A 21,776-nucleotide genomic window follows, 5' to 3' on the forward strand; every position below is an offset into this window, starting at 1 on the left:
TGGGTATTTTTATTTTCATTTTACAGAGGAAGAGACTGAAATTCAGAGAGCATTAGTAGAGGGTGATACTGAAATTCTTTGTTGCATATACACGTCATCTGCCTGGATAGAATTTAAGCTCTCTGAGGGCAGGACTTGTTCACTTTGGTCTTCATATTCCCATAGTGGCTGTGACTAAGTCCATGCCTAATAAATGTCGGTTGCTTGGTGCTGGAGGATTTTCTGGGTTTTCTGACAGCGCCTGCCAATGTCTGCCCGAGGGCACCTCACCCTCCTAGGGCTGGGAGCTGGAAGAGACTTCAGAGGTCCTTTAATCCAACCTCGTGACTCTGCAAATGAGGAAGAGGCATCGGGATTGGCCCAAGATCACGCTGTTGTAAGTAAGCGGCAGAGTTGGGATTTGAACCCTCTGAGGCTCAGCTGAGATCCTGTTGTCAAGAAAGCCAGGGTGGGTCTGGAATCCCCTCGCCCACTTTCGGTAAAATGGGGGACTCCAGGTTTGGATTTGATGGTTTCTAAGGTTGCTCCCAGCTCCGGTTCTCCAATTCGAGAAAATGTGGGCTGCAGTGAAGAAGGCAGTTCCTTTCGTTGGTCCTGGACTGAGTAAAGGAGGCTTTTGGGTCTTATCTCAAGGAACAAGGCCTTCTGATGGAGCCCGCCCAGTGGGAAGAAGTCATCAGAGTGGTTAGCAATTGTTTTTTGCTCACAGTCAGAGGCATTTCTAGCAAGCACCCCTCCTGCACGCAGGGCCCCATGCTGGATGGACAAAAGGAGCGGGGGCCTGAGCTGGGGGCCCTGCCAGGAGACGCCGTTATCCAGCTGGTGTCTGTGAGGACAGAGTAATTTAGCCTAACGGGAGAATCTAATGCAGGGGGGATGCCGAGGCGAGGAGGAGTGAGCCGAGTCAGGTGGGGCCAACCATGGAAGATGATGGCCTGGGGAAGGTGAGTCCCAGGTAGCCCGGGCTGGATGTGTGGGAATGAGCAGGTCCTGTGGCTTTTGGAGAAGAGAAGCTTGAACCACAGATGAGGCCATGGTCCCAAGTGTGTAGTCTGAAGACCTGAGTGTGAATCCTGGCTCTGCTGCGTGGGTAAATCATTCCACCTTCTCTGGGCCTCCATTTCTTCATCTTTATAATGAATGGGTGAGAGCAGGTGATCACTAAGGTCCCTGATTTCCACTGCTGTGAACCCCTCCCTTCTGTGCCAGGGCTGATGTGAATGCAGTCGGAGTATTTGGTTTTAGGGGGTTCTGTCTTTTTGTTGTTGTTGTTTCCTGCCCGTCCTACTCAGAATTGCAGCCTCAAGTCAGAGTCCCCCCTGCTTTTGTTTTGAAAACCACCTTTGTTTCTAAACGTGCCCCTCTCCTCCCCCATCTGTCACGCTATCCCTCGTAATAAATAGTTTAACAAAACTGAGTGACTGACGCCACACACCAGAAGGGCCTCCCCTCCCCTGGCAAAGACCCCTTCTGCTATTCTGAGCAGAGATAGGGGCAGGGAGAGGAAGGAGCTTGTTTTAAGCAGGAAATCGGGTCAGGCCCTCGGTTAGGGAGAAGGGAGCCGGGCCAGTTGGAGACCGCCCACAGCAGAGGTTCTAGTTGGGGCCAGTGCCTTTTAAAAAATGAATCTGGCTGGCCCTTGCTCCCCCGGAAGACATGAAGGAGGGGAATGAGCGCAGCAGACAGCTTGTGACTGGCCTGGACCTCGCCAGAGGGGGAAGTGTCTCAGGATGCTGTGGGCAAGAGGAGCAGGAGGCTAGCTAGAGTGCTTGCTCCTGCCCTCTCTCTCTCTCTTTCCCCCCCTCCCCCCTTTCCCCCCTCCCTCTCTCTCTCTCCCTCTCCCCTCACTCTCCCTCCCTCCATATCCCTCTGCTCTTGTAATAAGGATGGAGGCTGTGTCCCCAGGCCATCTCTCTCCAACTAGCTCAGAGCTGGGGGCAGGGCTGAGTCATTCTTCTAATATCCTGGTGGAGAATGTGTGTGTGTGTGTGTGTGTGAAGTCATCCCATCGTGCCTCAGTTTCCTCCTCATCTGTAAAACGACGATATGTTGGATTCATGCAGTGACCTGCGTGTCCTCTAACCCTGAGTCAGACCTGGGTTTATACAAATTCTGGTAAAAAACACCTACCTGCTCTACCAGCCTCGGCGACTCTCCTCTATAAAATGGGAATCATGCTGCCTGCAGGAATTGGTGGAGATAGGATTGGTGTGGTGCTTTGGAATCCCTGTGAAACTATTACTAACAGGAGAAGGAAGGAGTTTGTGGTTCACCTTTCAAGGGTTGTTTAATACTCAGAAGGATGTAGGAACTCCTTGCTGAGAATGCTCCCCCCTCTGTCTTTTCTTCCATACATCCTCCACAGGAGGTCCACTCAATGTGGTTTTTTAAAACGCCTTTTCAGATTTCCTCCGGGCCTTGGCTTACCTTCCTGCAAAATGGGACTGTCGTGTTTGCTCATTTTCCTGAGTATTTTTTTTAAAGATCCCTAGTAAAGCAGGCTGCTGTTAGATTGTGGCCTACCTGGGGGTAGAGATTCTCAGCCAGGATGGACTGACCAGGCATCCTCTGGGCTCCTTCCCTCCCCTGAAGCAAGGGGGCTTTTCTGAACCTGGCCCCCCAAAAGAGCTCTGGATCCTTGGGATCTTTGGAGGAGGGGTGGATGGCTCGTGAATTTCTGTCCACATTAAACCCCCTCAGCAACAAGGTTGGCTTGGTTAGAAGGGACCCAGGGATCACAAGCACCAAGGCCGATGGCCACGAGCCCAGGGTGGGGGTGGCCAAGATGGGGATTTTCCATGGTCTTTCCTCCTCCCACCTCCCACAGGAAGAAAAGTGCCCGGATGACCTGGCATTACTGTAGTCACTTCAGGAGGCTGGGCCCTGTCTCTAGACACTCGGGCCACTTTGGGGCGGGCTGAAGCGTGGTTTTCTCCCGTCATCCCCCCTCCCTTGTTCCCGGTCAGGCCGCCTGCCCTTTGCTATGGCTCTGGCCTGGAAAATGGGAGGCAGGAGGTGGGCCGGCCCCGGAGAGCTTTAAGCTGAGTGTGTTCCTGCGCGTGGAGCCAATCCGGTTTGGGTTATTAGCTGGGAGGCCCCGGGCCGGGCAGCTTGACACACTGCTGTGGCTGGGGCTGCTAGGCTGGCTTTGCTTTCAGTTCAAGCCTCACAGAGTTTTCAGGCTGAATACCTTAAGAGATCAATGTGCCCAATCCCCACATTTTACAGAGGAGGAAACTGAGGCCTAGAGAGAAATGGCTTGTCCAAACCCTTCCAACCTCCCCTAGCAAATGGACAGAAAGCAAGCACTCTGTCTACATCAGTTATTGGTGGTACTAGGAAGGGTGACACTGGTGGGGGGGGGGGGCTGACACCCTGCTGCCTCCAGGAAGACTAGGAGGGCCAGTGCCCTCCCATTCCACAAGGTGGGCAAGCCAGCCTCAGTTTCCTCCTCCATGAAATGGGGATAATCACAGCACCTGCCTTCCGGGGTGGTTGTGTGGTATGCAGAGTGCTTTGGAGGGTGCTTTTTTATAATGTAGGCCGTTATTATAATGACCTCATTTGTTTTGCACATATTGAATAGACCAGGTACATCCCTGTTGTCTTGTGGAATGTAAGCTTCTTGCTAGGTTGCTTAATAATCTTTTTGCTGATTGTCTGATTGGCCCTTTTCTCTGGACAGAAGGTTTATCTCCAGGGAAATTCTGTATCCACTGGGGAGCTGGGAGGAAGAGTATTTCTTTTTACTCAGTTTAGTTTTTCATCTGGCGTGGGGGGGTGAACTGTTTCCCAAAGCTTGGCCAAGACTAAGAGGGTGTTTACTTATCTCCAGCCCAGGAAGTGGGATCTTGGGACGCTTCTCATTTCATGGGTGGCTAAAGGCCACCCACAAGCTCATTCCTGATGCCAGTCACAACTACTATGACTGCCATCCGTATTGTGACCACCAGTAACTGCTATGTGCACAGAACTTTCAGCTTTTCCAGATTTGTTTACATCCTTTATCTGATTTGATCAACAGAGGAGTCCTGTGGGACAGTGTCAATTCAAGAAATATTCATCGCGTACTTTGTGTCAGGCAGTGTGCCCAGGGCTGGGGACTGAAAATCCAAAATGACAAAGTTCATGGGGTCTGCATTCCCATCCAGGCTTCTACCAGGACACAACAGGGTTTACTCATCTTGCCATCTGCCTTGCTGCATCCTCCCCACCTAGAAAAGGAACCCTCACATGGGAACCTTTAGGTACCAAGTTCCCTCACCAGAAGGAAGTTAATCCATTTAACTCTGGTATTCTTCTGTCTGTCTTGCTGCTGCCCCACCAGGAGGAGAACCCCTCCGATGGGGGACCTCTAGGTATCGAGTTCCCTCTCCATGAGGGAGTTACTCCATTTAACTCTGGACCTCTGCTTTGGGGCTAATCTGTCCTGATTGGGAAACAAGTGAATGAGAACTCACCTAACCTGCTTTATCTAGCTGGCCTTAGATCAAGCAACTCCAGGACCTCCCCAGAGAGGCCATCTTGGTGTCAGCCCTGCTTGTCTCATGCTCATTCTTCCAGCCCTCCTTTTCTATTATCTCTGGCTCTTGCTTTAGACAGAATAATCAAATCAATATTCCCATTACTGCTGGAAAGAGCAGGATAATTGACCATCCCTGTGAGTGCCTCGAGCAAAAACCTCCCTCCCTGGCCTCCAGTCAATCCCGTGTATATTCTATGCCCCTCTCAATGTGAGTTCCTTGAAGACAGAGACTGGGTCACTTCTGTCTTCTTGGCACCTAGCGCAGTGCCTGATAGCAGTAAGTGTCTAATAAATGCTTGTAGATACACTACAGTAGCAGCCCACAGAAATCTGTGGCACTCCATGGATTGCCAAATGCTTTCCTTGCAACAACAGTGTGAGTCAGGTGGTGGGAAGAATTCTTGCCCCCATTTTGCAAGTATGGAATCTGAGGCTCAGGCTGGTGAGTAGCTAATAAGTGTTGGGATTTGCACTCAGCTCTGCCGGGCTTACTATCTTTTTTGTTTGTTTGTTTGTTTGTTTGTTTTTTTGGTGAGGCAATTGGGGTTAAGTAACTTGCCCAGGGTCACACAGCTAGTAAGTGTTAAGTGTCTGAGGACAGATTTGAACTCAGGTCCTCCTGATTCCAGGGCCGGTGCTCTATCCACTGCGCCACCTAGCTGCCCCTTGGGCTTACAATCTAATGGGGAAAGAGGAACAAAAGGAAGCTGAAAGGGGGATGGGAGGTGTGGTAGACTATTACCAAGGCTGATCATACTGGATGAGGACTTCACCCCAGTAATGAGCTTCCTGGGGCATGGTGGAGAAATTTATCAGAAGTCCCAGAGAAGTGCAGTCAGGTGAGAAACAGAAATAGAGACATTAGGGAGGGGGTGGGTGTAGGGAGAAGATGATAGACTCTGTCTGGATGTGAGATCAGATTTGGAGCTGGGAGGCCCCTGGGGGGGGGACCTAGTCCAACTCTCATCGCACACAGGAAGAGACCAAAGAAAGGCTAAGTGGTCTGTCCAAGGTCATCCTGATGTTGAGTTTTATTGGTCAGTGGGACACAGTTCAGGTGGAAATGTGGGACAAAGCATTCAGGGAAGAGGAGAGAGCTGGAGAAGTAGGTCAGGGAGTCATCAGCATGGAAGTGGAGACATGAATGAAGTTTGCAGGGGGGCGGGCCTTAATTCAACAAGAGATTCCCCTGAAGCTCAGAATTAGAAAGTGGGAGGGTCCTGGGCAGCCACCTTGGCCATCATGGACATTTCTACAAGTGATCATCCAGGCTCTGCTCGAAGGAGGCCAAACCCAGCAGACTGCCTACTGTTCTTTTGTTGTTGAGCCATCTCAGTCACGTCTGACCCTTTGTGACCCCATTTGGGGTTTTCTTGGCCATTTCCCTCTCTGGTGGTGTCCCCTTTTTACAGATGAGGAATTGAGGCAAATGGGGGTTAAATGACTTGCCCGTGACCTGAAGGGCTGGGTGGCACAGTGGATAGAATGCTGGGCTTGGAATCAGGAGGACTCATCTTCCTAAGTTCAAATCTGGCCTCAGACACTCACTAGCGGTGTGATGTTGGGCAAGTCACTTAACCCTATTTGCCTCAGTTTCCTCATCTATAAAATGAGCTGGAGAGAAAAAAATGGCAAACCACTCGGGTATCTTTGCCAAGAAAATCCCAAATGGGATTACAAAGAGTCAGCCACCACTGAAAAATGACTGAACATCAAAGACTTGCCTAGGGTCACACAGCTAGCAAGTGTCTGAGGCCAGATTTGAACTCAGACCTTCCTAACTTCAGGCTCGGTTCTCTATCCACTGGACCACCAGCTGCCCTAGGTGCTTAATAAATGTTTGACTGATTCAGTGACCCCTAAGGTCTTTTCTAGCTTTAAGTCAGTGATCAATCCTGATTAAGGATGATGGCCAAATTGCAGAGGAATGAGGAAATGGAGGCAGAAAGTCTGGACTCCTTTTTTTAGTTTGGCGGTGAAGGGAAGGAGAAAGAGGGTAGTCAGTCAATAAGGCTTTATTTATTCAGCATGGACTATGTACCCAGGACGGTGCTAAGCACTGGGTAGTCAACAAGGGAAGGGGAAACATGACCATTTTAGCAGGTAGATGGGGAAGGAGCCAGTAGAAAAGGGGACTGACCAATGAAGTGGACATTTATTTATCCCTCTTGTGTGCAGAGCTGTGCCCCACTAGGGACTTTGGCGCTTTGATGGTTCTATCCTCTCATTAATGGAGTCCCTTCTTCCAGGGGTCCAGATTGCAGCTCATCCGTGCCCTCTTGTTCAGGGGCTCTTGTGCATGACCTGCCGTATTTTCCTTGCCAATGGGGGCCTTGCTCTAGGTTCTTGACTTGGCATGGATGCTAGTGGAGTTTAAGGGCTAGCCAGTGGTTAGTGCTCATTCTTCCACAACCACCCAGCCGTCTTTCCTGAGTCGCACAGCCTTTCTGAGTAGGTTCTTTACCTCTGTCACTTCTGTTGCTTGGTTTTTGCTTGGTAATAATGAGAGGCATTATGGAACACTGGGCCTGGGGTCAGGAAGACCTGAGTTCAAATCCAGCCTCAGACACTTCCTAGATGTGTGACCCTGGGAAAGTCACTTAACATCTGATTGCCTGACAAAACTAATCCACTGGAGAAGAAATGGCAAACCAGTCCAGTATCTTTGCCAAGAAAATCCCAAATGGGGTTACTACGAAAAGTTGGACGCGACTGAAACAAAGGAACAACAAAATGAGTGGCAGCCTACTCAAGCCCACCATTCATCTCTCCATCCTGGGAATGAATTCAACTTGAATTCTTCAGAGGCTTTCCTGTCCCATGACTGGAAGCTGGGCAGCATCAGTTGAAGGGTGTAGTTGTTAAAAAGGTGGCCCTTTGTTCCATTTCTGTTATAGTTGCTGAGGGAAATCCAATCAGTCAGCAAACATTTGTTAAGCTCCTGCTGTTTGCCAATACTAGGTACTAGGGATAGAAAATTAAAAAAAAAAAAAAAGCAAAACAATCCTTGCCCACAAGGAACTCATAGTCTAAGACAACATGCACATGTGTAGGCATATATAAAGCTGATACAAGGTAATTTGGGGGAGTGGAGGCAGGAGGAAGGGATGTGATCAGGTAAGGTTCTGTGTTGAAGGCAACACTTATCCTGAGTCAGGGATACAAAGAGGAGGGGAGAGAAGGGACGGCATTCCAGGTATGAGGAACAGCCAAGGCAAAAACCGAGGTGGGAGAGGAGTATTATGTGTGAGGAACAGTACGTAGGTCTTTGTTCATGGATCGTAGGGTATACGGAGTGGGGAGGCAGAGAAAGAATGGAAAAGTAGGAATAGCCAGGTAAGGAATCGCTTTAAAAACCCAACAGAATACTTTATGTTTGATGCTAGAGGGCAGAGGGAGCTCCTGGGATTTATCGAGGGGCGTGCTTTATTAGGAAGATCACTTTGACCTCCTATGTGGAGGACAGATTGAAGTAGAGGGAGACTTGAGGCAGTGAGAAGGCTATTGCAATAATACTCCAGGTGTGAGCCGAGAGAAGGGGGTAGATGCCAGAGATTTTTTGCAGGTAGAAATGTCAAGATTTGACATTTGGTCTTAGAATCAGGAAAATGACCTGAGTTCAGATCCTGCCTTAGATGCTTAGTATCTATGTGATCCTGGGGAAGTCACTTTCTTTTCAGCCTCAATTTCCTCATCTGTAAGATTAGGATAATAATAGCACCTACCTCATGGGTTGTTAGAAGGATCAAATGAGATAATATATGTATTCATGCTGTTTTCTCATTGGGTTAGATGTCATGTATAGCGTGCGTCTTGACAACCAGCCAGTGGGAGTCAGACAGGGGGGTGGGAAGGGGGGTATTGTTAGGAACATATATAATACTTGTTTCTGAACTTGTGTGCGCATGCTTATTATATGTGAGTGTGCACTCTTTCTCAAAAAAGAAACTCCTTTTTTGCTTAAAAAAGAGAATATATACATGTATATACATACATATGTGTGTATATACACACATATATACATACACACATTATATACATGCATATATATGTGTGTGTATATATGTATATATATATTTGAAAAGTGCTTTGCCAGCCATTGCTAAATACACACTAGCTACTATTACTCCTCTTCTTCCTCCTATTATTAATGAGCTGAGGGAGAGCAAGGGGTTGAGGACGGCACCAAGGTTGTGAACCTGGCATAATAAAAGGATGCCGGTGGACCCTGCAGTGGAAAGGAAGTTGGGAAGAGGGGGGAGGATTGGGAAGGCAAAGGTGCTGAGGGCTATTTTGGCCGTATTGAATTTTGAGATGCCTCTGGGTCACCCATTTTGAAATGTCCAATAGGCATTTGGTGGCATGGAATTGGAGCTCAGAAAAGAGCCTAGGGTTGGAGATATAAGCACAAAGATAAAAATTAAATCCATATGAACCAATGAGGTCACCGGGTTGATGAGGTCATAATGATTATAAAACACAAGAAGGTCTCTTGCCTTCCCAGAACTGAGGGAGAGAAGATCGTGTAGAACAAGGGCTCTAAACAAAATGGCAGAGGAAAACAAGGTGGGGGACTTGTCTGTGTCGAAGAACCACCCGGTTTTAGGCTGCGGGGGGTTGCAGAAACGGGGGGAGATGAAGGCACCTACAAGCTTGAGGACCTCTGATACTTCAGTAAAGTGGGAGGCAAGGTCATCTTGAGGTGAACCTGAGGAGAGAAGGTTTGGAACAGGTTCTTTGGAGAATGTGACCAAAGTCAGGTAACATTGGTGAGGTCAGAAGGCATAAATTGGTAGTGAACCCGTGCACTTCAGCATCATTTGCTCTGCTTGGGAGCAGAGAGGGGCAGCTGAAGGGCAAGGGGGTAAGAGCACGCGGGTTGGGGCTGAGTGCCTTGTTGCAATAATAAGCTGTGGGATTGAGATTGAAGGGAGAGAAGGGAAGCCAGGACTGATGGAGGTGGGGGGGGGGCGGAGAGATCCTTCTGGCTCTTGAGGTCTTCACCCCACTTCTATACTCTCAGTTCCCAGGGCTGGAAGGGGCTGGAAAAGGTTATCACATTCATCTTCGAATCACCCTGTTTCAAGGCAGGGATTCATCAAAACTGAGAAGCTATTTAGTTTTCCAAAACCATCCCGAGAAAGATAGCGCAGAGTGAAGTTTGGGGAATCAGAAAGCGAGAGGCGTTCTCTGCGAGTCCTGAGGGGATTCTGAAGACCAGAATCTGGGACTGAAGCCGCTGAAGAAGATAGAAGGAAGCCGGAATGTGAGCAGAGCATCCCCTTAGAGAGGGGGCTTAGAGATGGGGGCTGGGAAGTCACTCTGAGATGAGGAGGAAGAACAAGGGTCTGAGTGCTGGAAGGAAGAGGACGTGCAGAGAAGGGGTGGTAACTGCTTGGACCATCCACTGGGGACGGGGGGGGGGGGAGGGGGGGAGGGGTTAGGTTGGGGGATTCCTTCTCTGGTGTGTGCCAAATGCTTCATCCTTTCTTTCTCTTCTCACTCGCCCAGGCTGGGCTCCTAGCCTACCCAGGCTGCTTTGGAAGCCGGGTATCTATCCCCCACAGAAGATGAGACTGAAGTGGGGATCAAGCTATGAGGGAAAGGAATGAGCCACGGTCACTCAGTTTACCTTCTGTTCCAGCTGGCCCTTCCTCATGGGGTACCTACTGTGTGCCTGTAGAAGAGATGCAAGGAGGGAAAGCCCTGTCCGGGTTCCCAAATCAGCGGGCTTGCCGCCTCCTTTCTTCCTTAGAAGCAGAGCTGGGTTATAGGCTTATAGGTCTCAATAGACCTCAGAGCACAACCCCTCATTTTGTAGAGGGTCCAGGGCAGTCCAGTGGAAAGGGCCCTGGTTTGGAGTCAGAGATTGGTTATCTGTGCAGTTTTGTGCTTATCTTTACCTGGAATGTGAAAGGGGTTGGATTAGATGAACACATGTTGATTGGTTGATTGATTGAGATAGCCTCAGAGATTCCTTCCAGCTCTCTGAGTCAGTCAATAAACATTTATTAAGCACTTACTATGTGCCAGGCTTGGGTTCACATCCTCTCTCTGCCACTTCCTGCCTGTGTGACCTTGGACGAGTCACCTTCTATCTCTAGGCCCCAGTTTCCATGTTACAAAAACAAAGGGGTTGGACTTAGTTGTCTGCAGAGGTCCCTTCGATCTTCACCATCCCCACACAGAAGAAAGTCAGTCAGTGAGCATTTATTATGATACTCTGGTATACCCTCTGCCACATTAGACACTCTGAGGGATACAAACAAAGGGCAGTTTATGATCAATGCATGGTCCAGGAGCTTACAAGTCGACCTCGGGACACAGAGGGAACAACCTTTGTTCTGACTTTGGCCCACAGTGACCCCCTCTCTGTGGTTTCTCAGTTTCTTCTGTAAAATTCAGGAGTTGGAGGAAAAGACCAACCATCTTTCCACTTCCTTCCCTCTTTCCTTTGTGATTTCCCTCCATTTACTCATCCTTCCCCCCTCCCCTCTTTGCATTTCGTTTCCAAGGCTCTACCTCTCCCCTGGGCTCTGGAGCCCCTCTCCTCCCATCTCTTTGCTCTGTATTTGCTCATATCCCTCTCTTTCGTTTTCTCTTTCTCTCTACCCTGGATCCTTCCCTTCACGATCAGCTCTCTTGTAGAAAAAGAAACAAAGGAAAGCCTTTTCTGACCTCCCAGGCCCCCTGGGAGTTTCCCCACCCCCTCGCTGCTTTTCCTACCAAATTTCTAGGAAAGTCTGCACTACTCTCTTATCTCCTGCTCCTGGCCTCTTCTCCTCCATCTGCCTGTCATTGTCAGTGCAGTGACCCAGGCCTGCGCTGTGAGATCTGGCTTCTCCTCCCCTTCCCCCTTCTCCTCAATCTCCCCACAGCACATGACCAGGCCAACCTTCCCTTCCTTGAACCCGCTCTTCTATCTCCACCCCCTAGATCAATGAGATGTGGTGATGCCAGTTAACCCATCATGATGGTGATCCAGGGGGAGTTACTGAACCTCTCTGTAATTCAGTTTCCTGCTTGGTAAAATGAGGGGAGGGTGTTGTTTGGACGACATGACCTCTGAGGTCTAAAACTACAATTCTGTGAATTACTTGGCCTCTTTGTGCCTCCATTTCCTTCTCTGTAAAGTCAGGCGGTTGTTGGTCTGGATACCTCCAAGGTCCCTTTCAACGCCAAACCTGAGATTTAGTTTCTTAATCTCTCCAGGCCTCAGTTTCCTTTTCTGTAAAATGAGGGGGTGGGTCGAACGGGATGGTCTCTGAGGTCCCTTTTGAGCCCCGAGTCCCACAGTACTATGATCCCATGAGCGGATGGAATCCTACAGAATCCTTTATGGGTGCCTGGGATGGTCCAGTCCACTAAGCTTATATGAAACACCTACTGTGTGCACTGGGATACAAAGACAAGATGAAAAGGGACTTCTGTTCTCCTGGCTCAAAAATCACCTCCTCCGTGAAGCCTCTAAGCAAGATGTCTTTCTCTTATGTGCCACTTGTGAGCACTGCTCCCATTCCTCCTTTATCATGCTTGTTTGTGCATGGGTCTCATCCCCTCTTCTAGACGGTAAGATTCCTGAGGGTGAACCGCCGTAGATCCCAGACTGTGCTCAGCGAAGTGCCCTGCTGGCTAGAGATAAGGAGAGGGTGGAAGCTGGTGAGATTGGCCAGCAATTGCTAAGGCATTGACCAGGGAGGAAGGGGCTGGAATACAAAGTGGAGCCTCAGATTGGGTTGCTGGTCCTAGAACTGGCACATTTCTGCCACGAGGGATGGGGAGAAGGGGAGAACGGCCCCTCAGAAGTCAGGTTCTGGATTCCCTGTGGAATCTCTCATACTCTCCTTCACCCATGCCACGGGAAGCCTCCTCACACAGGTCCATTCCAATGGCCTTATAATCATGGTCGAGTCTTGGATCTCTGCTGCCTAGTCCCCTGGTAGCCCCTGTGCTGTGAGAGTCTCACCGTGACTCCCTTTCCTACTGGTTTAGGGGCCGTCCGGGCGAAGAATGCTTCTGTCTGGGTGACTCTGAAGAACACACACAACCCAGGGGCCCTTTCTCCTGAGATCTCTGTCTGGCCACCAGCCACATAACAGTCATTTTGGAGAGAACGTTCTAGAAGGAAAATCCCTCTGGAAATAGGTTCAGGGAAGTCTGGGTTGGGTGGGAGGCCACCATGATCCACAGCCTGATGATCCTTTCAGGTATTGAGCATCTTCGAGTGGGAAGCCGAGGACTGAATGACCAGTCATGAGGGCCCAGCAGATTTTAGCAGGGTTTAATCCAGAGCCCCACAGAAGCAGGACTGGCTCTCCTCCACATGCTGCCCTCTCCATTTACGCCTTTCTTTTCTCTCCCTCCAGATCGACAAGTACCTTTATTCCATGCGGCTCTCAGATGAAATGCTTAATGAGGTCACAAATCGATTTAAGAAAGCTATGCAAAATGGCCTCTCCAGAAATTATCATGTAACTGCTTCCGTGAAGATGTTGCCGACTTTCGTGAGATCCATTCCTGATGGCTCAGGTAAGATGGTGGACGTGGTATGGAAGAGGAAGTAGCGAATACATAGTGCTTTGAGGTTTACACATCACATCATGTCTGATCTTCAAAAACATCCTGGGAGGGGCAGCTAGGTGGCGCAGTGGATAGAACACCGGCCCTGGATTCAGGAGGACCTGAGTTCAAATCCGGCCTCAGACAGTTAACACTTACTAGCTGTGTGACCCTGGGCAAGTCACTTAACCCCAACTGCCTCACTTAAAAAAAAAAAAAAGTCCTGGGAGGTAGCTGCTATTTATTACTACTATTCTCATTTTACAAATGGGGAAACTAAGGCCCTGAGAGATTACCCTAGGGAGGGGTCAAGGCAGGATTCAAACCCAAGTCATCCAGCACATGGCCTCTACTAAAGAGGCACTTTTATAGGGGAGCTCAAGGGCACAGTGTTGGAACTATTACTAGGAATTCTTGGCCTCTGTCCCAGTCAGATCACATCTGGATTTCTGGGTAGACCTGGGGCAAAAACCAGTTGAGCAAGGTGGGGATTGGTGATGGTTGCAGCAATATACAGCCTCATTTCACAGACACTTGTGCCTAAGGGGGAGGGCAGTCCTTAGGAGAGGAATGCCAATGGTCACAGACCCTGGAGATGATGGCCCAAAGTCAGGGAAGAGAACTGGATCTTGGTGAAAGGCAGGAGAGAAGTAGGAGGTCCTAAGATGTGGCACCCAGATTGGAAGACAGGACTCTAGGTGTGATCTTATTGGGGCAGAGAGAGGCCTAGAATTCCTAAGTTATGGCTCTGATACTATGTGCTCTAGAGTTACACAATCCAGGGATGGTGGTCTCTGCTGGCAGGAAGAAAGTATGTCCCACCAGATATTGATGTCCTGGAGCAAAGCTCTGATTGCCCTGCCTTAGTTATGGTTTTGAGTCACAATTGTGGATTTCCTCAGTCTGAAAGTTCACTCAGGAGCTCTTTGGAGATTAATTCTTTCAGCCTTCTAGGATCTCCTTCCAGTGTACTAAATTATAAAAAGTACTTTCCTTCAAGAAAACCTGAGGGAAAAATTCTTCACATTGACTCAGTGCTTCAAGGTTTTAACAAAAGCACTTTTCTCCAAGCAGTCCTGAGGGAGCGAGTGTAAGCATTATTCCCATTTTCTAGGTGAGAAGACAGGTTTAGAGAGGGAGAATGACTTCTACTCCAAGGCAGGCCTCTTAATGCCCCGTCAAGGCTGCCTGGTCTGCTCCCCAAAATTGCCATTTGACCAAGGGGGAAACTGAGACATGGAGACTTAAGGTGACTTGTGCAGGGTCATACATCTAGTAAGTGTCAGATGTGGGGCTTGAGCCTGGATCTTCTGACTTTTAATCTCAGGATTTTCCTACTCCCTTGCTCCTTTTTAGTATAATCAGGGTCTTCCTCAGCCTGAAGAAGTCCTGCCTCTCTTGAGGCATCTGCTTTTCCTTTTCACAGGTGTAGGGGCTTTAAGATTATTTTTCCCCATCCACTGAATCCAAAAACACAAACATTTCAAGATAAAGAGAAGGGAAAAAGAATACATTGTGTATAAAATCATTTGTTTCTCTTTGGTTTTTCAAGTGCCTGTTGAACAATTTCACAAGGTAGTAACAAGCTTGCCCTCCCTGTTTGCATGCCCTTCTGGGCTCCTTGCATTTGCATCGGTGTGTTCTTAAGATGTTTTATTGATTGTTCCTTTTTGGCTTCTCTGTCACTACCCGCTCCGTTCCCTTTCCCCAACCATGAACCCTCCACCCCAGGCATGGGCTGTGTTTGAAAAGGTTAGTCTCCCCAGAGGCAGCAGGGATGCCAGAATAGCCTTCTGGAGTCACTGTATTGATCGGAGGTGGTCCTTTGCGTTTTCTTCTGTGGTATTGTAGAATAATGCAGATGTGACTCTTCTGGCTCTGCTCGCTTCCCCCTGCGTCAGCTCATATGGATCTTCCCAGGGTGGGTGGGTGGGGACCTCAGGCCTCCACTGGATCTGCTCAGGATGTGGAAGCAAGATTTCCTGAAGTCAGGAATCTGGGTGGGTGTTCTCTGTGTGGTCATGCCCATTTTCCCCTGCCCCAGTAGGGGTAAGATGCTCAGGACATGAGGGGGCGGCTAGGTGGCACAGTGGATAAAGCACTGGCCCTGGATTCAGGAGGACCTGAGTTCAAATACGGCCTCAGAGACTGGACACTTACCAGCTGTGTGACTCTGGGCAAGTCACTTAACCCCCATTGCTCCACCAAAAAAAAAAAAAAAAGATGCTCAGGACATGGACATCAGGAGGAGCGGGGCTGCAGTTGCTGCTGCCACCCCCAGGGCCTCGGTGCCCAGGGTACCTGACGGGTCAGAGCCGGAGGCTGTTGCACGTCCCTTCTTTTGCCCAGAGCCTGCTTTCACCCTGAGTGCTGTGGGTCTGCCCATCAGAGCTGGATGAGGGGGTTGCAGCCTTCCTGTTTACTCCTCCGCCTGTCCAGGCAGTGTTTGTGCCAAGGGCACACATTGGCATTTTCATCCCTGGCATGACTGTGGTAGCTTCCATGTCAGCTCAGTCCGACAACCAGTTATTACAGTGGAGGCGTCTGGGTACAGTGGAAAAGGAGCTTTGTTGGGAGTCAAAGCCCTGCTCTGCCCTGGCCTCACTTGGGCGCTTGGGTGGTCCCCTGCAGGACGGGTGATCCTAGGAAGTCCTTGCGCTGGGCTCAATGGGCCAACAGATGACTCTCTGTGTTTGATAATTAGGAAGAACTTGGGGGAGGGGGAGTCGGGAGTGGATTCCTGTAGGGGATGACACATGAATGAAGCCTTGATGAAAGCTAGGGATGCTGAGAGACTCGGTAGAGAAAGTCCCAGAGAGCCAGGATAGGACAAGAGCCCTTTTGTGAAAAAGCATTTTATTTGAAGGATCCCAGAACTCTCATCCCCCCAGGACAAGCTCCTTTCTGTAGGAGGTTAGGGGCAGCTTGGTGGTGGCCTGAGTTGGGAGGACCTGAGTTCAAATCTCACCTCAGACACTTACTAGCTGTTACCCCTGGGCAAGTCAGTTAACTCTGCCTCAAACATTCGGGGCCATCTCCAGTCATGCTGATGTATATCTCGCCTCTGGACCCGGGATGGCTCTGGAGGAGAGAGTGAGGTTGGTGACTTTGCACAGATGTCATGACTTGCACTGCATTGGATTTATCACCTGGATGTCACCACCCTCTTCCAGACCCAAGGACAAAACACAACAGCCACAGAGGACAGAGAGGGAGCCGAAGTGGGTGTGGTCAGCCCTAACAAAAGTCACCTGATCCCCACTTACAGAGAGCAGAGGAGGAAAGATGATACCTCCCCAAGGTCACCTGCTCCCCGCCCCCCCATTCAGGATATCAGAGCCTTCTCTGCTGTGACCCCAGCAGGTGCAGCCTGGGCGGGGCTTTGTCCCAGCTGAGGAGCACCTGCCTTTCCCGTCTGGATTCAGCTGCTCCCCTTCCCCTGCCTCCTCTCCTCCCACAGAGATCAGGGCGCTCTCTTCCTAAGCACAAGGTCCCGGGAGGCAAGCGCCCTGGAGCTCAGAGGCCGGGAGGGTGGGGTCTTTGTCCTGCTTTGGAAACAGTCATTCAGGCTGCTCCAAGACTCCAGGTGGCAGCAGCTGGGGGAGGGAGAGGAAGGGGGAGTGGGAGAGGGAGAGGGAGAGGGTAGTGGTAGAAAGTACTGGTTTTTAAAAATAAGTTTTTATTGGCATTTTTCATTTCTCACGCCACATCTGAGTCTATCCCTCCCTTCCCAGAGAATCATCTAATATGATAAATAGCATTTTTAAGAGAGGAAAAAAAAGTCACCACAACTGATTGATAAAGTGTGACTGACCACCTGTGGGCCTCCCCCTTCCCTCCCTCCAAGGGGGGGTTCGCTGCGTCATCTCATCTCCCTGAAGCATCTTTTATAAGAGGTCACCTGGATTGTTTGATCTGTATTCCTCTTCTTGCCTTGGCTGTATCCTGGAGTGGAACTGGTCAGATTTCAGTGAGCCCCCCCCCCCCCCATCCCACATTGACTGAAGATTTCCTAGCCCCTTAGATGAGAGAGACAGACAGAGACAGAGACAGACAGAGACAGACACACACAGAGATACAGAGACAGAGAGGGTCAGTTTGTGTGTCTGTGTTTGTGTATGTGTGTGTGTGTGCATGTGTATTCTCAGCCTCCAGGATGGGGCCCCAGAACAGTAAGTCAGATGGTCCTGTTCTACTTCTAAAATATTAATCACAGCTTCAAATAGAGTAATTAGTCACCAACAGAATTGCTGTTAATCCCGAAGCACCCAAGTAACAATAGAAACTAAATGTGAAGAAATTCCCTTCTCAGGTCCAGGGCTAGGGAGGTATCTGCTCAGGCTTTTGAATGACAAAAGCAGTCCTAATAATAGCTGATGTTTATTTAAGGTTTACAGTGCTGTTGACATATATTACCTCATTTGAGTCTCATAACAACTGTATACTGCTGGTGTTACTATCCCCACTTCACAGATGTGGAAACTGAGGCTCGGAGATAAGGTGACTTGCCCAGGGTCACACAACTTGTCGAAAGGTCTCTGCAGACTCTGAGTGACTCCTTTGTTCAGTACCTACCACGAGCTGGACACTGTACTAGATGCTGTAAGAATTTTCCTTCTCTACGTTCTCATAGGATTTAATGTCCGTGCAGAAAGCTTTTTCAGGTCCATGTATATTTTGTTAGATTATTGCAATGGTCTCCTAATTAAATGAGTCACTCTGCCTTAACTTTTCCCCATCTCAATCTGTCGTACATACGTTCATTAAGTGATGTTTATTAAGTTTGGATCTGCCCATGTGACTCCCCTACTCAACCAACTCCAACTGATCTGATCTGTCCAGGGAACAGCGCCCGAGGCAATTCTCGAAGACTTAGTACCAGGAAAGGTGCCCATCTGCACTGATGGAGTAAATGCCAATTTTCCTGTACCTGTCCCTTTCCCCTGCCACTGGAAGTCTTTTTTTTTCTTTTTCTTCTATTTTTTTTTTTTTGTGGGACAATGAGGGTTAAGTGACTTGCCCAGCTAGTAAGTGTTAAGTGTCTGAATCTGGATTTGAACTCAGGTACTCCTGACTCGAGGGCCGGTGCTTTATCCACTGTGCCACCTAACTGCCCCCACCGGAAGTCTTGTAGTAGAGACCAACTGGTCATTCATTAGAGATATTGTTGGGGAGAGGGGGACTTGGGCTGGTTGATGTGCAAAAAGTCCCTTCCAACTCAGAAATTCTGGGGGTTTGAGGCGTTGTCAAGAGATGTTCAGGGGGCAAGTGGAAATACTAATAACCAACATATTTATAGAGCACTTTAAGGTTTGCAAAGCACTTTAACCATCTCATTTGAGCACTGCCACAGCCTTGGAAGGTGCATGCTACAGGCCTTCATCCCCATCTTAGAGACAAAGAACGATTGAACTGGAGGTTCAATCCCTTGCATAGTCAGAGGTCAGAAGTGGAATCCCAACTCAGTCATACTGACCTGAAATCTAGAACTCTAGCCACGGGAGCATGCAGTCTCCCAAAGTGGGACCTTTTAGGGAAAAGACTGGGAGGTAGAGATATAAAAGAATTCATTGGAAAACACTAACAAGAGAAGGGGTAGCAATCAGTACCAGTGAAGGGAGTGCTGCCTCATTGAAGTAAAGCTACTCCTCTTTGGAGGTATCCAGCCAAAGTGCTCCTATAGGGTCCTGACGCCTGAGGAGCAGTTTGTCCAGTGATGGTTCCTTTGCAGAAGACAGGGCCGCCTTTTGGATGGACTGCGCGTCCCTTTCTTTAGAGAGCTAATGAGGGGGCAGCTAGGTGGTACCATGGATAAATGTGTGACCCTGGGCAAGTCACTTAACCCCCATTGCCCTGCCAAAAAAAAAACAAACAAAAAAACCCCCAAAAGAACTAATGAGGAGGTAGGCAGTAGTGAGCCTTTGGGCTTCTGATCAGAGCTCATGAAGGTAGGCATTTCAGAAAGGTGGCATCTGTTTGTGCTGTATTCCAGGGCCAACTCCCACTTGAAAAAGACATCTGCCCCAGTGTTTGTTTTCTATTATGCACGGGCTGCAGCAGCAGTCATTAAAAAGCGGAGAGTGGCTAGGGGCCCTTCAGAGGGTTTGTTTAAGAAGCGCTCCTGGTGGGGGCCACTCTGGCCTCTCTGCTAATGAAAGTGCTGGAAATGTCACCCACAGCGCAGGAATGTCCAAAGAAGGGATTGGACTAAAGAGTCCGCTGGGAAGGAATATCCCAACCCTGATGACCTCTGCCTTCCAGGACCAGGAGGGAGAAAATTGGGGGATCAAAATTTTAAAAAAACGAATGTTAAAACTTAACTTTACGTGTAATTGGAAAAAAATAAAATACAATAAAACAAACCATAAAACGAAATACTATAAAAAAACAAAAGAAAACGTCTGTAGGGGTGAAACTGCCTTTAGGGCTGAGGGAGACCTTTGAAGTTATTGAGTCCAACCTGTCATCTTGCAAATGAGGGAGCAGAGGCACAGAAAGGTTAAGTGACCTGCAGAGGGTCACACAGCCAGTAAGTACCAGAAGTGGATTTGAACTCGGGTCTTTATAACTCCAAGCCCAATACCCCCAGCTGCCCGTGCCAGGGATTCCTGGTAGTCAGAATGCTCTGAGGTAGAAATCTTAGGTAGATTCCGATATGATAGTTGTGTTAAAGAACATGGGAAGATTCAAAAGCTGCATCTAATCCTTTTTATTTTATTCAGTCCAATTTTTAAAAATTAAAACATCTACCATATACAAGGTAGCATTCTTGGAGTTGGGGGCTGTAAGAAGAGTCGCCTGTCTGTATTCACAGAAGGAGTTTTCACACCAGGCATTGATTCCCCACACTGGTGTAATCACAGGTCTGGACCAAAATAAGTAAATAAATAAAAGATGCAAAGAGTGCTATTTTCACAACCCCATAAAATACACAGTTTTTTTTTCAAATGGGAAATACTTTCCCTAGTATTTTGAAGTCAGGATGAGCTTATTCTATTTCAGGCGTTCTGCTAAGTGCTAGGGATACAAAGAGAGGCAAAAACACCCATGGCCTCCCGTAAAGCATTTAATCCAGTCCAACAAGGATTACTATGTGGTAAGCATTGGGGATAGTTAAAAAAAACAACCACCACCCAAAAAAAACCCCTACCCTTGAGAAGTTTCCATACTACTGTGGGGATATGTTGTTATTTGAGAAGAGAGAATCCTAATAACGGGGCGGGGGTGGGGGGGTGGGTGCTTAAAGGCTCTCCATGTTCAACTGTAAAACTCGTGTGTGTGTGTGTGTGTGTGTGTGTGTGTGTGTGTAGACCTTCCCTTGTATCACCGGCACTTAATACAACGCCTAGCACATAGTAGGCACTTAATAAATGCTAATTGACAGGACTGTGGGCCCTGTTACTATCTCTAGCATGTATGCTGATTTTCAATGAAGCTTGGGATACTAAGGGGAGGTGGGAGTTCATTCTAAGTGTAGAGACCATCCTGTTTAAAGGTAGGGAGGCCAAAGAGGGAGTTCAGAGAATAGTCAGTGAGCCCTTTGGGCTGGGAATGGTGCGCATGGGAGGGAGTGTAATATGGAATAGCCCGGACATGGTAGACTGGAACCCGATTTTATGGCACTTAGATGGTTGACCAAGATAGTGGCCCTTACCAAGCCAGTCCATCAACAAACATTGTGCATCTACTGTGTGCAGTGCACCATCCTTAGGATTTTGGGGGGATCCAGAGAAGTTTAAGATGCTGTTTTCAATCTGGAGATATAGCTACATCAGTATTGGATTAAATATTTCACAATCATTTTGTGAATATGTCATTTTGATCCTTATAACAACCCCAGGAGGTGGTTGGTATGATTTAGCTCCTTTATATAGTAGGCAACTGAGGTCGACAGAAAAAGGTAACTTGTAGAAATTATGATCGTCTTAATGCCAATAGTAAATGTCATTTGAATTAGGATCTGATTTAACATGATTATCCTATTTAGTTTCAGGACAAAATTTCATTTTAATCAAATATGGATTTTTAATTACTTGTAGATAATGGTTCCTTGTGACAAGGTGTTTCTTTGATCCCCTTTGAATGAGAATTATCACTCTTTCTATTTGCCTATTATATTGAGAGGCCCGTGACTTAACTCCCCCCATCCTGCCAATGGCAGTCAGTGGCCTGGGACTTCTCTAAAGAGGCACCACTGATTACTCCTTGGCCTGAGCTGAGAGCCTCCCTTGAAGAAAAGAAAGTTTCTCCAGGGGGCCTATAACTTAGGGGAATTTTCTGGATTTTCTACTGTTAATTATTTTTTGTTTGTTTTTTTTTTTTTTGAGGGGCAATGAGGGTTAGGTGACTTGCCCAGGGTCACACAGCTAGTAGGTGTCAAGTGTCTGAGGTCAAATTTGAACTCAGGTGCTCCTGAATCCAGGGATGGTGCTTGTCCACTGCACCACCTAGCTGCCCCCAGGAAAGGACTTTTCAAAGCAAAGTAGATAAATGCTGACTCACCCTGGGTTCTCAGAGGCTCTGCTTGTAGTGGAGAACCACCTTGGACAGCTCCTCCCAAGATGGAACCCTTGACTATGAGTCTGTCAAGCAAAGGGCTTAACAATAACTGACATCTCAGTTACAGTTAAAGCTTGTAAAATGCTTAACCTTTAACCCTGGTCTTCTTGATGCCCCATTCAGTACACTGTTT

At 48.4% G+C, this 21,776-nt stretch overlaps 1 protein-coding gene across 1 annotated transcript in view; it reads left to right on the forward strand.

Moving 5' to 3' along the window:
* The window catches only part of HK1 (hexokinase 1), a 79,224-nt gene that overhangs the window by 15,732 nt on the left and 41,716 nt on the right, over positions 1-21,776 (forward strand). Inside the window, exon 2 of the mRNA XM_043983910.1 lies at positions 12,892-13,054. Coding sequence (XP_043839845.1) covers positions 12,892-13,054 — 163 coding nt within the window. The remainder of the gene's footprint in view (positions 1-12,891; positions 13,055-21,776) is intronic.

The sequence above is a fragment of the Dromiciops gliroides genome, chromosome 2 (assembly GCF_019393635.1).
Source record: "Dromiciops gliroides isolate mDroGli1 chromosome 2, mDroGli1.pri, whole genome shotgun sequence".
In the NCBI taxonomy this organism is placed as follows: domain Eukaryota; kingdom Metazoa; phylum Chordata; class Mammalia; order Microbiotheria; family Microbiotheriidae; genus Dromiciops; species Dromiciops gliroides.